Below are 19,477 nucleotides of genomic sequence, written 5' to 3' on the forward strand. Positions count from 1 at the left end.
ATCACCTGAAGCATTTGTACTCTCATTGTGACCTCTGAAGTGAGCGAGGTTCTGGTTTGTGGTTACAACCCCATCCTGATATATCTTTTAAGTATCAAGTATTCATCCTCTGTTGTTTGCTTACATGCTTCTTCACAGAGAACGGAGGCATCTTGAGTTCATGGTGGGTACAATGTATTCTAATAGTGACAAGTCAAAGTATCAAGCAGTATTTGATGCCGTTCTTTGACCATATACACAAAAATGCACACAACAGATTTGATATGATGTCTCAATTGATGTCACTATACAGGCATTTGTAACACTGAAATTGATTCTTTTGAAAATGCTGTCCACTGTCTGATGTAATCTGCTGTGAAGCTACTGACTCAGTGCCCAACACAAGAGATTTAAACATTTGGACTGCTTTGAGTGACACTCGTGGCTGTTGTATGACAGCAGCATGTTTGTACTAAGCCAATCTTTTGGCCTTCGCCAATCTTTTTGGTTTGGTCTTCAATTCTGTATTTCTGGATAAATATGCCATAACAGTTCATTCACCCTTTTTTTCCCTATTTGGAAGCAACGGCTGGTGTATTATTTGTAATTCTCAGCACCCGTTGTGTTCTGGTCAGTTGGTCAACGGAGTATGTGGTAATTAGTATGTAAGTATAAGGTAATGTCAACTTGTGAAGTTTGGAAATTTAGCGTGACCACCACGTCTAATTTACCAGATATTTGCACTCAGCTGTTCATCAGTCATCAATATCACATGATCTTGAGTGACGAAAAAAGCTACAGTGAGATGTAAATAATACATACAGTCCTCTGTTACCTACCTCAGCTTGCACATATTGATCACCACGGGCTGTTAGAAAGTTTACATTTTGGTCCGTTTCACCGTAGGTTTTGGTGTCTGTGAGGTTAGACTGTTTGATTTGGGGACAAGGAGCAGCACCTGAGCTGGGTCACAGCATGTGTATGTTAAAATGCGTTTGCCCTGTAATAAACTGGCGATCTGACAGTGTGTATTCAGTCTATCCCCCCATGCGTGCTGGGACAGGCTTCTGTCTCTCATGACCCTAAACAGGATCAGTGAGTATCAATAATGGATGGATGGATATTTTAGTTTCACAGTTTCCACATGGGCCACAGTCTCTTATGAAATACCCTGAAAAGGATAGTGTGGATGAAAAACATTTGACTGAAAACTGGACATACTACAATAACCCTGTGTTTTTTTAGCGTGTGTAGTGAACTGTGGTCATAACAGGGTTGCTGAAGGAAGGTGCCACTGTCAGCAGGCCTGTTACATCTGACAGAATTTATTAAGTCAAGGTGATGAGCTGCAAATCCAGACAGCAGGGGTTGTGATGGCAGCCACTTCTCCTGTCAAAACTGATTAAGGTATCAGGGCTCATGTCTGGGGAAGGGAAGGCTGGGTTGTGGGAGGACAGTCAACAGTATGACTACAATGTCCCAGACTCAGTAATGTCTCAATAATGGAATGTGAACACTCAGGTGGAGATGACAAGAGGAGGAGAGGAAAGGGGGGAAAGGGGTCAGGAGGATGGGATGAGGAGGGGAAAATGAGAAGCAAAGAGTGATGTGCTATCACCGAAATGGCCCTTCAACAGACGGGCTTCCACCTGGGAGTCTCTCCAGGGAAATGGCTTTTGATGCGATGTCAAAACAGAGTAAAGGGCAGTAGGCCAGGAGATCCCTTCCACTACTTTTCCTGAGGCAGTTTGGTGGTGTCTGATGTTTTGGGAGGTACATTTTAGGGGTTTTCTTCCAGTAAATTTGGTGTTTCTGGTGGCCTGCTTTGCTTTGCTGATGTGGTTTTGTGGTCAGTGATGTTTGTGGGAAGGGTACTGTGGTGGTCTATGCTATTTGTTGTTATTTTAAGGCCTCGTTTGGTATTCTCAGACTATTAAATGTTTCCGGAGAGACTATTGTGGAGATTTCAGATGCTTTTGGTGTTCGAAGATCACCGGGGTCACTTTTTGGTGACTTAACACTGTTGGGTTTTTTGTGTCTTGTGGTGGTTTCTGATGTTTTGGGGAATGGCAGTTTTTTAGTCTGTGATGTTTTTAGGAATACTGCGGTAGAGGTACCTGGTGATTGTGGTGGTTTTATGATATTTTTGTTGGGTGTCTGATGTTTTGGATGGGTTTTTTGGAGCTTTCTGGTGTTTTGGTGGTGTGATTTGGGGGTCATATTGTAGTCATCTCCATCACTGTCTTTGGTTGGTTAGTTTGGTGGTATGTGCTATTTTTGCTCTCATGATTATTATAATTATAATTTGTTATGTTGTGTTTTTGATGTTATGATTTGCTTGTGAATGAGCAAGGCATTCAAACAATGAATCCTTCAGTGACCCCGTTGGCACCAGTAACATAATATGAATGTATGTGTTTAATGACATTGGCATTAATTAGTACAGTTTATGTTCCAAAAATGTGATGTGGGGCTAAAGTATGAACATAAATAGAGAACTGGTGGGCTAAGCTACCGACCAGAGATATAGAAGGAATTAAAAGGAAAACAGCAGCCTGCATTAGCAATATTTCATCATTCAGACTGCAAGATGCATTGATTATCTCAGTCCACACTGCTCCCATCACTGATTCAATGATTTCACGAAAACACTCATCCATTCTGAGCAGCGTGTCCTGAAAATACTCATAGCAAAAAAGCTTAGCAGTGTTGAGAGGCTGTGCTGCATGTTTACCTCCTGTTTTACATGGCAGCTGGCTGAGAGCAAAATAATCCCCACCTCATTCAACATGTAGTAGATTTGGTGACAGTCAGGAGAACAGCGTGCTTTTTAAGTGCTCTTTAGTGAAGAAAATGACACTGTTTTACTTTTGCTCATATGAGTAGGGTCATAAAGTGTGTGATATTACAAACGTGTTGTTTGTTTTTCAGCTCGTCCAGACGTGTGGCGTCCCAAATGTTCCACCACATATTGGGAAAATAAGCTTGAATTAATCTGCAGTCTGGAGGAAGGAGTTAAGCCATGAAATCCACAGTCTGCATTGTGTTATGTAACTGTCTATTCACTGGTGGAGGTTAGTTTTTTTTCTATTTACATATTCCATATAAATCTACCATACAGGAAGTTATTGGCAAGTGGTTCCAACCTGGGGTCAGTCAGGATTGTTCAAGACAAATCTTAGTAGTCACCAGATGATTAAAGGAGACAACAAAAGCACCTCTGTTGTCCTTTACAGTTCAGTAATTTCCGAATCATTTCCTTACAATTTCTTGGTCATTACCTGGAAAGATATGTGTAATTTGGAACAAATTAAAATTTTGGAAAAATAAAATATTTTTTGTATATCTGTATACATACAGGTGAGTAATGAGTCAAAGCAACAAAAATCTCTTATTTTGTTGAACAAATTATACGGAATATTCCAACTAATTGCCAGACAGTCTCTTTGTCAGTACACAGCACGGCAATCTAACATGCAAAACAAAATGTGCCTGGGTAAGCATATATTTCAATCATACACTGTATAAAAGAAGTGGACATGGTCACCGTGACGTCACCCATTGGTTTGTGGACTACTGTTTTGAAGTCTTGAGTTTGGCATTTTGGCTGTCGCCATTTTGGTTTTTTGGAACCAGAAGTGACCATATTCAGACGAGAGGGTTGAGCTAGCTAGCTTGGTTAGCAAGGTGCATCTGTAATTCACATTAACTGTGATATTAAGTTGAGATGCTATTTTGGCTAGTGAAAAACAGAATTAAAACAAAATGTAAACAAATAATGCTGACTCCTAAGAGTGTCTTTTACTACAATCAAATGCTGAACTAGACATTTTTAGGCAATCAAAATGTTACTTTCATGAACTGAAAACACGCTGAGTCAAAGTTCTTAAATAAAACACAGACAGCCCCAAAAACCAAGTTCATGGCTAGTTAAATGTACACAGTTCAGTGGATTCGATTTACCTCTATCCAGACTGACAGGTCGCTGTGATAATGACTTGTCAGCCACAAGTTAGCCATGCCCTAAAGCATACCCTGCTTTATCATTAATTTTACTCTAAATGAGACTGTAATTTACTAAATGAACATCATGCTGTACTGAAGAAGACTTGAAACTAGTAACAGAGACCATAAACTCATTAGGAAAGTGAAGTAATAAATAAAGTGAGGAGGGTCATTTTGTCATTGACTCCAATACAGTTGGTCTTAAGTGCAATTTATATATATAATTTACCCCCATTTACATTAGCAGAGCGCTAAACCAGAAGTTAGCCTGCTCGGCCAGCAAAAGTCAACACAGTGGACGCTGTAGCGCTACTGCCGACTAGCATTTGGGGGTGTAATTGTAGAATGAATGACACACCTACGCACAAGTATAAATGCATGGCTACGTGCGTAGCCTATGGCGTAGGTACGCACTTAGACCCTACGCAGGGGTATAAATGGGCCAACTATATTCTAACCAAAATAAATATTGTATTTTATTTTATTTTTTTATAATTAGTATCACATTACAGAGGACACTTCTGAGGTACAATTATTATATGTTCAAAGATCATAAAAAAAAATTTGTCTTATATTCCACCAATTTAAAGTTAAAGAAGCTATAATCGACTATCTATTAATAATAACAAATCAGTATTTTATTTATAATAACAATGTACCATCACAAGAGTTGCTCCGTATCTGCTGGATGTGTGAATAAGCAACAAGTTCTGACATTTTGAGGAAGTAATGAAGCTGCTGTTTGCACAACTTAGCTGTGAATATTTCTGTTATTTCCTTAAATATAAAATATTTAAGAGTGAAACACGGCATCCCCATTTCACTCAAATGGCACCTTTTGGCAAGTGTTAATGTAAGGGCTGATTTGACTTGCCTGTCTCAATGATTTCCTCACAAACACCTCAGTATGGGGTAGCTGGTAGCTCTTAGTTGCTAGGCTACATTTGCATGCAGTGAATGACGTCTCACTCATTAAATATGTCTTTTGGAGACAGTAAAAGGGGGCTTTTATATCAGCTGTTCGCTTCAGCGATCACTTCCCTTTGTGCTGTCTTGACTGGTTTGCTTGATTGTAATGTAACTAACTGGACAAGATGAAAAGCCTACAAAGACAAATGATCTCCTTGGTACAAAACTGTGTAAAATACAAACCCTACAAGGCAGAATTGGAGTGTCATAGACTTTATTAGATGAGAATTTCAGTTGATTAAAGGTTAAAGGGTTCATCAAGGACTTTTTATAACATCTTTCAACCCACATGCCTAGCATTTTTTTTTATTTAAAGCTGCATTTATCATTACCTTTATATTAACAACGGATCAAATGACAATGTTTAATGTAAAACCAGTCTCTCGCAAACTCCACAGCCGTATTCCCACCGCAGCTGACAACTGTTATCAGTGAAAATGCTCAGATGAACATGCTACCTGGCCAGCAACAAAAGGCAAACAGTATAAAGATAGCCACTCGCTAGTGAACATGGTGGTGCATTTAGCAGCTCAAGGGGCATATCTTTTTTTCCACAGTTGGTATAGAACCACAGAGTTAAAGGAAATTGAGTTTTTGAGATTCATTAGGTGGTCAGAAGAAGCATAATTCGGATGTGCAAATATGCTTCTGTTTGCCAACATATATATGCCTTACAATGTGATAATGTCAATAATGTGTTTTTGTTTTTTTAGGCAGACCTTTGGTTTTACACCATAGGTTTTCCATTGATGCCCCTCCTGGTTTTAACATCATCTCATCTTTAACATCATCATCATCTTCAGCAGCAATGCTGAATTGTCTTGGATCTATTCTCAGTGAGTACTGTAGACAGTTATTATCATACAGAAAAGACAAATGGGTGTATTTCAACACAAATCAAACAAAAAAGAGAGTATAGAGTTAATTTAAGGAGACACAAAGGTATGGAAGGAATGAATTCTGCAGTGGCTGTTTCTGAATTTAAATTGTCTTCATAATTCACACACAGGGAGTTTCAAAAGCAGAGTGCAGGCCAGAAGGTGAGTATTGAATGTGCCTGCTAAGCTGGAGCATTAGCAGTGAACCCCTACAGCTGTTCTACAGTCATTTTTTGATGCTAAAATCTGACTTATTGTCCTTTTAAAATGCCTGATTAACAAGTGGATCCTGGTGCATCAGTGGAGAGACTTAGCACTAATATGCATGAGGACTCATGGAAAAGGACGCCAGGATGCAGAGACATCATTAGGAGAGACAGCCCAAGGTGCTGCCTAAGGCACGGGATGCACTGGTCGAACCTGGGTATAAGGAGACTGGTGGAGAAATGCCGGGACCGAAACCATACTCAAGACTCGCCCCAGGCTTTGCCTCACTGTCCTTGACCCCTGACTCCCAGCTCTCCTGAGGCTGACAGGGCCAGCAGCAAAGTGTCAACACAAGAGGGGATGAAGCAAGGAAGCGATACAGGGAGGAGGAAGAACGTGATCATGTGTATTAAAAGGTATTTTTCCTCACTTCTGCCAATAAATATTTCAATGTCACCCGTATTTACTTTGTTTTTAGTGGGAACTAATCCTGTTTCCAAGGTCGTCCTAGCTTGAAAACAGTTCAGTATATCGCAACAGAGAATGGTAGACTAATGTAATGTATGTGAATAATATACTTATTCCCTTTATTTATTAACTTGTGCCCTTACTCATAATAACATAGGTGCTCCACCCTTGTTTTTAATGAATGTTCTGCAGTCTTCTGCTAATGGACAGCTGGGAAAAAAGAAAGGGAATAAATTGTAACCTGGATAGAGTTATAGGACAATTGAGTTCTCACACAGAAAAGAGCTGAGTCTCCTAACTTCTTCAACTTCAGTATAATGTCACCCTCCAGAGGCAGAAGAGGGCTTCACATGTCTAATTGCACTTGGTAAAAAACTATATAATATGTGTACACAAATATCAGACTACAACAAATCGCTGTTTCAGTTTTTTTGCAAGCGTGTCATGCATCACTGAGATATGTGTACCGTTTTTAAAAATCAGGGACTCTCACTACTCTCCCTGGATGTGGAAGCTGATCTGATTGTGTTGCTACTCATAATTTAGTATGTGTAGCTGACCTCAAACTCAAAAAAAAAAGTGTTGTTGACTTTATTTTGGCTTTTCTTACAGATGTACACAACTCACATAGGGACACAAGTGTATGCTAAGAGCTGTAGAATGACAGCAACATAATCACTTTAAGCAGGAATGCAGTGGAGGCTGCAATGTTGTGAATTCAGTTAACCTTCTTTTCAAATTTGTAGTACATGTGAAATTGTAAGTAGATGTCATTTACTGAGATACTCCTATCATGTATTTTACGTCATATATTATGATTGCTTGGCTTTCACTCCAACCAAACACTGCAACAGCTGATACCACTGTATAATTCAGGTGCCACAGGAACGCTGAATAAAAAGATGAACAATTTACAATAATTATACAAATGACTTCCTGGCAGGTGTAGAATTACAGACATGCTGGTGGCATTTGTCTGCCTGAATGTAAATGCTGTGTCAGATTTGATCACGTGCACTGCAACCTGGTGTTGACCACACAAGTATTCTTAAGTAAACAAACTAAACAAAAAGGCTCTGATGTGACCAATGCACATATTCAAAACACAAACACCGCTACTGTCCCCCAGTGGCAGGGTCGAGGTATTACTTTACTTAGCACTAATCCCAGTTTCTCCTTTGTTGCGCCACATGCATTTATCTTTCTGTATAGTGAGTTGTTGTGCAATGCCTCCGCGAAATCTTCTCATGAGATACTATTACTTGTAAAGGTTTATTAAGATTATATCTTATTTGTTACTTGCAACATCCCTACTGTGCATCAAATGTATTTTGTATTGTAGGCCTATTATTCATACCTGTTTTACCTGCAAACAAGGCGTCTTTGAAACTCTGCGTTTCTTAGTAAACTCCGTTAAATGTGCTTTAAATGTGCATTCTTACAATTTACCCACGTCCAGATATATTTATCAGATTAAAGAGGAGATAAACATGTAGAGGTCTCACTCTGTCCGTTTATCCAAGAACAAAACAGCAATCAAAAACACGCTGTTGGGAAAGGACACCTAGAGACCATGTGACCAAATGAGACCATCATCAAATAAATATTGCAGCTGCAAGTGTGATACCGCCTGCTAATTCTGATACCACGCAATTATAACATGAATTTGTTCATTATATATGTAAACGAGACACAAACTGACATACATTTTTATTTTTTTATTTATTATATCTACAAATGTGTTAATTAAAGTGTTAAATGTGTTAAAGGTACTCTGAGGTTGAGTTTGTGACTAGGCTAACACTATAGAGCAATATATTTTAAGAATGGGCCCTTGTTTCGTTTTCCACATCCTTAATACAGTCATGATCTTGCGCACGAGGACGGTCCAGGATGCACACAATGTAATTTAAATTCCTACCAATGGTCACACGATTCCACTGCCAAGAAACATAACAATGCAGGAAACAAAAAGACTGCTATCAAGCAATGATGGATGGGAGCAATAATCACAGCAGAACACTGCAGTGCATTTTAAAGACAGACACAAAATGTGACAAAATTAAATTATTAAACAAAATGACACCAGTCCAAAACAAATCAAAAAATAAATATTGGCTTAAAAATCCAAAAGAAAGAAAGGAAAACTGAATCATTATGTAATTAGTATTAGCAGAGAGGTTTTATATAGTAATACTACCTCGGATCCTTTTTTTTTAACCCACCGAGTGGTTACTCTTCCACCAATCAACGATCTTTGCTGACAACAGGAAAACAACCGGGCAGCTGCTTCCTGTTTCCCCGTCCTCAGTCAGCTGATAACAGTTGTTTGCAAACATCTCCATCCGGCGTGTGCATGGTCTCAGCTGCGTTCTCTGCGGTCCTGTAGCTCCTCCGCGATGGGGGACAACGATGACAGCGAGATCATAGAGCACCACGTCGACGAGGAGATGGAGAAGAAAGGCACGAGGAGCCACGCAGCCTCCTCCTCGTTCCTGGAGAGCGTCACTCCATCCGACAGGGAGGGCAACAGCGGCACCCAGTCCTCCCACAGACTGCTGGCCTACAGCGATGCCCTCGTCTCCATCATCGCCACCGTCATGGTAAGACACCCAGAACAAGATGCAGCCCAGTGGCCTGCTGTGTGGACTGCAGAGAAGCTGCAACCCAGAATCACTTTATTACCGTACCCTGAGTTTAGTAAATATGTTGCGCAATCGCATTGACTGAACTTTGATTTTCTTAATTTTACCACTTTATACTATACTATACTACATTTCATATTATACATTTTATAATGTATTATTCATATTATACATTTCATAGTATACTATACTCCTGTGGAAGTATACCATTCTACCTCAGTATCTGTCAGCTGCTGTTAGGGTTGCATAATGTGGCCTGTTTGTTATTTGACAGGTTTATCTTTAACCTACAAAACATATAATGGACTTAGACAACATAATGAATTGTAATAGATAAAACTACCAAGAGTAGAAAAACATAAACCTGCTGTTTACACACTAATGGATCAGTGATACTAATCCAATAATATCATATTATAGCACCACAAAAGGTGCCATTTTCTCTGCGTAATGAGTATTTTTACTTTTGATTACTGACAATACTTTCATTATTTTACTTGGAGTATATTTACGGTGTTGTGTTGCTGAATGCTTCTTCCATCACTGAGTACACGTTGTAATCAGACAAACAGGGTTGATGGGATGAACAGTTAATTTGGCAAGTTCCAGACAAGTAAACGTATTGAATTTGAGATCATGTTAGAGCGGTTTGGTGAGTATTCAGTTGGAGTAAGACATTTTATGGCGTGGAAAGACAAATACTTGCTGACTTTTCCAGGGACTATGACGTGCAATGCCACACAGAGTTAGTCAGCTATGCTGCAATTAAGTCTCACTGAAAGCAGGATTGTTTTATTTTTTTTACAAGATCAAGCCGAGATGAGTAAGGCAGACAAAATAATTACCACACAGACAAGCAAAAATATTCGCAAATATCATTAAAGATTTCAGGAAAAACACCATTAAAGACCCCTGGAGAAATTTGTGTCTAAAATTTAGTTTGTTTTGCGGTTTGTGTGAGGAAATGTTTAAAAGTAACCTCTCCTGTTTCACTTAGAAGGTAAGGCAAGGCAGCTTTATTTGTATAGCACAATTCTTACACCCAGGCTGTTCAATGTGCTTTACAGGGTATACAAACATGGCAGAGGTAAAAATGTTTGCAGTTTTTAAAAGTGCAAAAGTACTGTACTAAATAAATACAATTAAATTAAAGAACATTCATTAACCACCACATAATAATATTCTTTTGACCAGACATCTTCAAAGTCAGAAAGTCCGGTAAAGTTTTTATATATTCGTAGCATTGCCCTTGACCCACAGAGACCAGTCTTACTGGTCAGTTGGGAATCTGGTCTCTACAGATGCTGTATCATGTGTCTTTCTCTGCACAGTTGATATTTCTCCTAATGCAGTTTCCTTTATTTTCCTTTATTCAGATTTTACCCGTTGCCCATACAAAGGTGGAAGATAATGAGGTAATGTTTGACAATAGCAGTAGCTGTGTCACATGTCATTATTTTCTTCTTCATACTACTGTTTAGGTTTGCTTCAAGTTTGGGTCAAGGTCATCGAAACTCCAGTTACAGCTACTACCAATCTGCGCAATACTGCGCACATGCAATGACTTTAAAATAGGCAACATGTTCTAAATATGTGTTCGTCCGTCTTGCAGGAGTTGAGGGAGAGTTTTCAGCTTCTGCTGACAACAAAGATTGCTGTTTACTTAATGACATTCCTGATTGTGACTGTTGCATGGGCTGCTCATATCAGGTGAGTTATTTTTATTATCACTCTTATTATATAGTATTATTAGTATCATTATGGAAGTAGTAGTTTAACAGCATGTTTAAGGTTTATTATTTATCACTTCCTCCTTCTTTGTGATTCACAGATTATTTCAAGTGATTGTACGCATTGATGACTGCCTTGCACTGCTGAATCTTGTAAGTAGAGTATCAGCGAGATCACAGCGTGTTTAGTAACATGGCATTATTTGAGAGTGTTAACTGAAGTCTATCTTTAAGAAGTAATCATTTTGAGTATCTTGAATATTTCATTAAGAAGTTTTTTTTATAGAAGTATGTATGTACCCAATATGTTTTTTTACCTCACAAATGGATGCTAGATGAATATTCTTCTTTTGGGTTACATTGAACCTACATGTCTATGTTCCATATGGAGCACAGAACAGGGCTGAGATGTTCAAAAACACAGCTGGACTGAGTCCCTGTATATTTGATGTCTTGTGCTTTTATTATCTCTCTGGTTTACAATTTAATTAGCCATGGTCACCTTGTTCTGTTAACCTTGATTAGTTTAAAATCCAACTTCAGCTAGCATGACAAAGGCTTAGGCATGCACATGAACTCAGACATTCAATATGTGCCACAAAAATCAGTGCATGCTGGTAACTGATTTCCTTCACAAATATATCATAATTAACACTCAATAAAATATCAAGAATCCAGCCAATTTCCCTCTGTATGGAAGCCTGCTAAGAGAAAAGAGTCATGTCTTCAGTGCTGTTAATACTTTAAGTATTTTACTTGTGAATGAAAGATGTTTTCTCTGCTGAGCATGTTTCCTTCTTTCTAATGTGAAGTTCTGCTTTCGGTTCTCTTTCAGGCCTGCATGATGCTGATAACCTTTCTACCGTACACAGTGAGTATGAGTCACTGCAGTGGCTAAGCGGTAGTTGATTCATTCACACTGTTTGCACAAATAAATGTTTAGTTGACTGATGTCATTGAAGCTCTGTAACGCACAGCGTGTCTTTGCAGTTCTCTCTGATGGCGACCTTCCCTAAAAACGTCCTCGGGATTTTACTGTTCTGTGGTTGTGTGATGGTGATGGGCGTCATTCAGGTGAGGCAGTTACAGTGTTTTATTCCTTTTTTGTCCTTTTGGAGAACAACTGTTGCCTGTTAATTAAACACTACATCTTATCTTTTTTTCTAGTCGAACTATGCGGCTCAAAAGAATTTAGGGAACACTTAAATCACACATCAGATATCGGGGAACAAAATAGTTTAAAGTTCAAAATCTTTACTGTACATTGTATAATACGTTGAGAATAAAATGATGTAACAACGGTCAATGGAACCAAACATCACCAAGTGATTGAGGGCTGGATACAAAATCGCATTGAAAATCCCAAAAATTGAAATCACAGGCTGAACTTTCATCATGGCGACTCATAATGTGACTCAGTAGTGTCTATGACCCCCATGTGCCTGTATGTACGTCTGCGTATGCTGCTGATGAGACGGCAGATGGCATCCTGGGGGATCTCCTCCCAGATCAGGACATCAGTGAGCTCCTGGACAGTCTGTGGCACTACTTGGCGGCATTGGATGCACTGATACGTAACGTCCCAGGGGTTCTCAATTGGATTCGGGTCTGGGGAACGTGAGGGGCAGTCAATGGCATCAATGCCTTTGTCATCCAGAAACTGCCTACACACTCTGGCCATATGAGGCCGGCTATTGTCCTGCACCAAGAGGAGCCCAGGAACACTGCACCAGTGGAAGGTCTGACAATGGATTTCACCCCGGTGCCTAACAGCAGTCAGGGTTCCACATGGAGGTATGTGTGGCCATCCAAGGATATGCCTTCCCAGAAAATCACTGACTCACCGCCAAACCGGTCATGCTGGAAGATCTTACGTCTGACGTCTGTCACATGTGTTCCGTGTGAACCTGTTCTCATCTGTGAAGAGAACTAATGGCGGACCTGCCAATTCTGGCGTTCTCTTACGAATGCCAATTGAGCTGCACGGTGCTGGGCTGTGAGGACAGATCCTCATGAAGTCTGTTACTGACAGTTTGGTCAGAAACACACCAGTAGCCCGCTGGAGGCCATTTGATAGTCTGACAGTGCCCCTTCTGTTCCTCCTTGTACAAACAAGCAGATACTGGTCCTGCTGCTGGGCTGATTCCCTTCTATGGCCTTGTCCAGCTCCCCTCAAGTAACGCCCCATCTCCTGGTATCTCCTCCGTGCTCTTGAGACTATACTGGGAGACACATCTAACCGTCTTGCGAGGGCACATATGGATGTGCCAGCTGGTCTACCTGTGCAACACCTGTGTGTGGCCTGCAGGTACCGCCTCATGCTACCAGTAGTGACAAGGACACTAGCAAAATGCCAAACTAGAGAACAATCAGTCAGGAAGGATAAGGAGAGAACATTAGTCTGTGGCCACCACCGGCAAAACAGTTTCTTTTTGGGGGTTGTCTTGGTGTTGCCTATCCAGTGCCCCAGTTGTCACTTTGATTTGAACCATTATTTATTTACAAACATGTGAGGGGTGTACTCACTTATTTGAAATACTGTATTTCAATTCTGTGTAATCACATACGTCATAATCCTACGTCTTGTTTCTCTAGTCGGTGATTGTGTTGTACGCCTTCAGCCGTCCCTTCCTGCTGAACGAGCAGATCCAGATCTCAGAGAACCAAACCTTCTACAAACACCACATCCTCAAAGTCATCATGCGGGTTCCCCTCATGTGCTTCTTCGCCAGCATCTTCTCCTTCATCTTCTTCCCGCTGGTAGGTGGCATTTACTCTTTTCTTCAACTGTTTCAGGATGCTACATTTACCATGTGAGGGATCTGTTCATCTTGTAATATGTTTCAGGGCTGCAAATACTGATTAATTTATTATAGTTGAATATACTGATTAGTTATTTGATTAATCATTAAATTAAAATAAACTACTTCCTGGAGCTCAAGGTGTCATCGTCATCGTTTGTGTGACCAACATTTTAAAACACAAAGATATTCAGTTTATAATTATATAAAACAGAGAAAATCTTCACATTTGAGAAGCTGGAACAAGCAAATTTGGTGATTTTTGCTTGATTAATGGCGATTAACTGAGTAATTATTTCAGCACAAATTTCCCTTTGAGACAAGTCTTTCAAAGTTACATCAACCTCTGAACTCTTGCTGCTGTACACCTCTACTGTGCAGTGACATTTTCATTTTGTCTTTCAGTCTTACATGCTGTTGGCAATTGTCATCTTCCTGCCGTACATCTCCCAGAGTTTGAAGTGGTGTCGCAGCAAAGCAATAGGTAAGCACTTTATTTCCATCATGACAGATGTGAGAAACAAATCAAACATGTGCGGACCTCTGGCCAGACACTCTTTGGGTGCTGATTTATTTCAGAATGACTTGTGTCATGTGCACCACCTTTTAAAAACCAAATCTTGTCCATTCCAGGTCAGGTGGAGGAGACTCCAGACTCCATGTTGTTTTACACCTACCTGCCTAACGAGCCCCTCAGTAAGGACAGAGTGGAAGCTTTCAGTGATGGAGTTTACGCCATCGTAGCAACACTTCTCATCCTGGATATATGGTTTGTTTCACTTTATTTCCTTGAATGGGTAGACATAGGGCAAATGAATATTTTCTATACACACTATTTTGTATAGAAAAGAGGTCAGACAGTGTTATGATGTTAAATCACAAAGCTATGAGCTCACAAAACTAGCACCAGGAGACCATGACCTTGTCGACCCTCGACGTTATGCTCCACCTCACACTCTAACTAGGATTATTAACTAGGAGATTGAAGTGGTGACGGAGTAGACGTAGCTTGGCCTTATAAATCACAAACTCTCCTGGGACCAACATGCTGATGCTATTTTTAAGAAGGGGCAAATTTGCTTCCTTAGAAAACTGAACTTTTTTTAACAATGATGACAAAATTTTCACAATTCTTTTAATAAGGGTATCCTGTGATATTGTATGCTAAAATCATGGGGGAAAAGCAGGTTGACCTGTCCCACCTGTACCTGACCAGGCTAACTGAGAAAGAAGATACACCCCATCCACTTTCAGTGGAGTTCCAGCCACTCCCTGCCGGTCGGAGGTAGAGATACCCCAGGATTAGAACCAACCGGGCAAAAACACGTTTAATTGAGTTAATGCCTTGGGTATAAATAATATACGGAAGCCATGGAGAGCCATGTGAAATACATGGAGACAGAGGGGATGTGCAGGATACTCACTTTATTTTTTATAACAATTGTTCGAATACAGTTATTGACATTTTAAATGCCTGCCTGGACTATGACAACATATTTATCATGACTGCTACAGATAATTTCATTGCTTTTTGTTTATCTGATCAGATTTATCTGCATCATATCAATTCTATACACATTGGATTTACTGTTTATGCACCAGTCAAAGGTCTCCATCACGTAAAGCTACCCTATTTTTTTGTGTTATCTTCAAAATGCTGCTTTGAAATGGTCTGATCCAACACTTTTAAAGTTTAAAGTTCTTTAAGAAAAATGTGCTGAAAAACCCTTAACATTTGTCCTCTATGGTTATTTCCTTTTAGCGAAGACAACGTTCCTGACCCAACCGTTGTGCAGAACCAGTTTGGCGGTAGCCTGATAGCAGCTCTGCAGGTCTACGGCCCAGAGTTCCTCGCTTACTTTGGTTCCTTCGCCACAGTAGGCCTTCTTTGGTTTGTGCACCACTCGCTCTTTCTCCATGTCACCAAGACAACTCGCTTTATGGGCCTCCTGAACACATTCTCACTGGCGTTTGTTGGAGGTTTGCCTTTAGCCTACCAGCTAACACACGAATTCCCACACAACTCTCGCAACGAATTGGAAGCCATTCAGATTAGCTGTGTGATCATTTTCTTTGCTGGTATATTCCAGCTCACTATTTGGGTGGTCGCTCTTTACAGTGAACAGGAAACTCTGCATCCTTATGTACGATATGGCGGGCGTGAGCATGTGTTTATGCTAGCCAAGCTAGCTCTGTACCCCTGTGTAGCTCTGGGGACATTTTTCCTAACATGTATTTTGAGTAAATTTAGCGCCCAAATTTTCCACCTGATGGAGATTACAGTGCCTTTTGCTTTTCTTGTGTTGAGGCTGTTGGTGCGTGCCGGGCTAGCTTTGCTGCGACTAATTTTCTGTCCCGATAGGCCCGACCCAAGGTCTGTTGTAGAAGAGGAAGACGACGAGACAAGAGTGCCATTCAATGCCTTAGTCACCTAGCTAGCTTGAAGGGAAGTGGCAAAAAAAAAAACACGCTATCTGAGGAGTGAGGCATTATTGCTAAAATGCTTGGTCTCTGAAAGAGTTACAGTAAGGGTTTGAATAAGGAACAACATGGAAAAGATGACTGTTTTCAACATTTAAACTGGTTCCTGAGAAGGAATCAGTGCAAATGCGATTAGATGTGACCACGATGAAGGCGAAGTATGGAAGTGGACCAGAGCAATGAAGGATACTGACAGCCAAAGCCTATCCATTAATTTGATTTGTTAAACGACAACTTAAAATATATAATAATGCTAGTTTTGTTTAGCGAATAATCAACAAGTCATCTTCAGGCACTCAAAAGCTAGCATTTAAATGACCCACACTAAGGTTCAGTGTTGCCAACTCCAAGTTGCATTTGGCCGTCCTAAAAGTCGTTAAATGATGTCATCACCTAATTTTGTTTTTAAGGTTTCCCGCTCACAGTAGTAGCAAAAGGTCCAAAATGAGAATGGCTATAATTCATGACTGAAGTTAGTTGGTTGTACTTTTCACCCTGAAAAGGTGCAGCGGAACATTTTTATTATAACAGATCAGTTTCTATGCCAGGTACAGGTGTGATGAACAGTCCGTCCAACTGCTATTGTTTGAATTCAGCCTATTTGTTCAGTCGCATTCAGTTGCAGAAATTCATATATGAGAGCTGATGGCTTAAGTATACTTTGTGTATGACAGGGGGTTATGACAGTTTTCTCAAATTTGTCTCCTTTGGCCCAAATATAACTGTTGGAGTTGACCTGTTACCAAACAAGAATGGGTGTAAGTCTGTAGTTTTTGGCACTTTAAACATTGTACTGACCAGGGATAGCTATACAATTTCACATTGCACTATTTTAAAATATTTTGATTCAGAGACTTGTGTGTAATGGCCACCCGAAAGTAAGTCTTACAGTCAAACATGTCGCAATGCTGTATTATCTCTGCTATTACCTTTTAATTGGAAAATTTTCAGGTTTTCTTGAACATTCTGTTATTAGAAAGTAATGTCAACTTAATGTTATCATTTAAAATTTTTGAGAGGTTTGTAAAAACAAGTGTAGTACATTTCTGCAACATAGTACTGAGATACTGAAAGGGGACCTATTATACTGCATTTCCAGACCTATATTGTAGTTCTGTGACTCCTCTATGGTACCTTTTGCACAATTCAAAGGTCATGGCGTGTTTACCAGGAAGATGGGGCTGCGCGCTCCTTTGTGGGTGGGGCCGGTTTTCTGTGCCTGGAGCAAATTACTATATAGGGAAAACCGGCACTGTATGACATCCTAAGGAGCCGTTAGTAGAAAATAACTGTTGAAACCAGAGCATTCAGAACAGGGGAAATCTGAGGTTTTGGCTCACAGGGTTTCTTTTAAATACTTTTACCTCATTATTTGAAGCATTGGCCACATTTAACATATATATCTGATATGAACATTATACATATGACAGAAAAAATGGAAAAGCATAATAGGTCCCCTTGAAGCTATTTATTTCACTGTAATGATGATGTGCTTTGCTATGATGTACAGTTATGTGTTTGATACTGAGTGAAAAGGGACACAAATCTGAAAGGCACTTTAATGGAAACCTGTAAGGTGATGGGGAAGGGTTAGATATATCAATAAGAATGTGAGCATGGGGCAGCTTCTAGATCTAAGCCCGGTTTGGTTTTCTACGTATTTGTCTCCAAATTCCGTTTGACAGATTTCTGTTCTCAATTCTTGGCTGTGGTCTGTTTTGTAATTGCTATATGAGTGCAAATGTCACACTGCAAAATCCTTTTTTTTTTTTTTATATGTCTGTCAAGCTTTATTTTGTGAATAAATCTGAAGTTATTACCACAATGTGAAAGTGAATTCTCTGTCTTGTCATTATCAAAAGGTAAATGGCGTGAAACATAATGAACAAAATGTAAGACATTTTTAAGAAAAAAAAAACTTTATTCACCTTCATACAGTAAACAGCTTCACAATATCCCTAACAAGATGTATGTGTTTACCCCTATATTTAACAACATACTTCCTCAGTATAATTTTTAATCTTTTCCACTCCAGAAGTTATAGATTTTCATTAGAAAACATTCCTGCTCAAAGCAAATCACACAAAATGATAAATTAAAAAGACGAGCAACCAAACATCTGCAGTGCATCATTTGACATTTGGCTCAAACTACCCCTTTCCTACCTTTACGTTTGTGTACCACAAGTATTTTACCTTCATAACTTGAATAAAAAATATACATTAGTCCACACAACAGCTTAGATCTTATTTGATCTATAACTGTAAAACCGCAGAGTCTTGAGGGTGCCAATGGAATAATACACTTCTTAATCAGATGCATTCAAGTGACACTGTACATTTATATATAATGACTGATGGTGTTAATTAGGGCTTAACGATTTTGGAAAATAATGTAATTGCGTTACATTATACGTTTTTTTTTTTTAACCAATATTGCGACTGCGATTAATTTTTAAGGCTCTTTACCTTCTGTATTCAAAATGGACAAGCAATAAATCAGTGTATAGTATGACCAACACAATATTAGCTAGATAGAACTACACTGTTCTTTCTTGTGGGTCAGGCCTGTGTTATGATGAATTAGGTAGAATTATTATTATGAGCAATGGTGGAGAAGATGTATCAAATTATAATAATATGAGAAAGATAATTTGAGTCAAGTCATGGCATTAAATAATATGATATAATATCATAAGGTCGGCCTACCTGGTGGTTGAACCTACAGTTCAATCTCCAATAAATGAGTCTTTATCCCAGTTCAAATCTCGTAGGAGTTCATCTTTCTATATCCCAGTAAGCAAACAAAAAATACTCAGTTTGAGGTTCAGTTCAAAAGTTGTACAACGAAAATGAAACCAAGTGACGCCTCTCGTTTTTAACAGATAAGCTTAGTAATTCTCCGACAACACCGGAGTTCCCCTCCCCCGCTGCCGGTGAGCAGCGCACGGGCTGTAACTCGGGCCTCTTTCGGACTTGGTTTGAAACGCCGTTTCACAGATATTTCCTGAGCTGACTGGTGGCTGTGTGTGTGACGCAGGCGCCGATCGCCACAACACGCTTACCTTACTGTACGTGTCTTTCTGTTGTGCATTTTTCCTGTCCATCAAAGCCGCGGATGACCCGACGATTTCACCCACCACCAAGTTACCCGCGGTTGGCGGGTGTTACTTTCATTCCCAGTGTGACACTAAAGTTTGTGTAGTGTCAGCTTCTGTCAAGCTTAAGGTCAGCAAGAAGGCAAGGTACAGCGTAACGTCACTGCTTTCTTCCTGGGTGTCATGTGACCAGAGTGTAATCGCAGCCTTTGCGAAC

At 39.8% G+C, this 19,477-nt stretch overlaps 1 protein-coding gene across 1 annotated transcript; it reads left to right on the forward strand.

The window, feature by feature from the left end:
• The first annotated feature begins 8,905 nt into the window (after positions 1-8,905).
• LOC119892030 (endosomal/lysosomal potassium channel TMEM175-like) lies at positions 8,906-17,995 on the forward strand. Its single transcript, XM_038704101.1, has 10 exons — positions 8,906-9,109; positions 10,528-10,566; positions 10,764-10,861; positions 10,983-11,034; positions 11,717-11,752; positions 11,872-11,955; positions 13,477-13,641; positions 14,088-14,166; positions 14,316-14,451; positions 15,445-17,995. Exons 1-10 carry the CDS (start codon positions 8,906-8,908, stop codon positions 16,115-16,117), a joined length of 1,566 nt encoding a protein of 521 aa, XP_038560029.1. The 3' UTR covers positions 16,118-17,995.
• Positions 17,996-19,477: the final 1,482 nt, after the last annotated feature.

This window comes from Micropterus salmoides, unplaced genomic scaffold (genome assembly GCF_014851395.1).
Source record: "Micropterus salmoides isolate LMB-PRFRI ecotype aquatic unplaced genomic scaffold, ASM1485139v1 Ms_hic_scaffold_7, whole genome shotgun sequence".
Taxonomy (NCBI): Eukaryota; Metazoa; Chordata; class Actinopteri; order Centrarchiformes; family Centrarchidae; genus Micropterus; species Micropterus salmoides.

Excerpts from the sequence above, each read along its gene's own strand:
- LOC119892030 (XM_038704101.1), top strand. The coding sequence starts at position 8,906 with ATGGGGGACAACGATGACAGCGAGATCATAGAGCACCACGTCGACGAG. Across the intron at positions 10,567-10,763 it reads CAAAGGTGGAAGATAATGAG|GAGTTGAGGGAGAGTTTTCA; the intron begins GTAATGTTTGAC and ends TCCGTCTTGCAG. Across the intron at positions 10,862-10,982 it reads GCATGGGCTGCTCATATCAG|ATTATTTCAAGTGATTGTAC; the intron begins GTGAGTTATTTT and ends TGTGATTCACAG.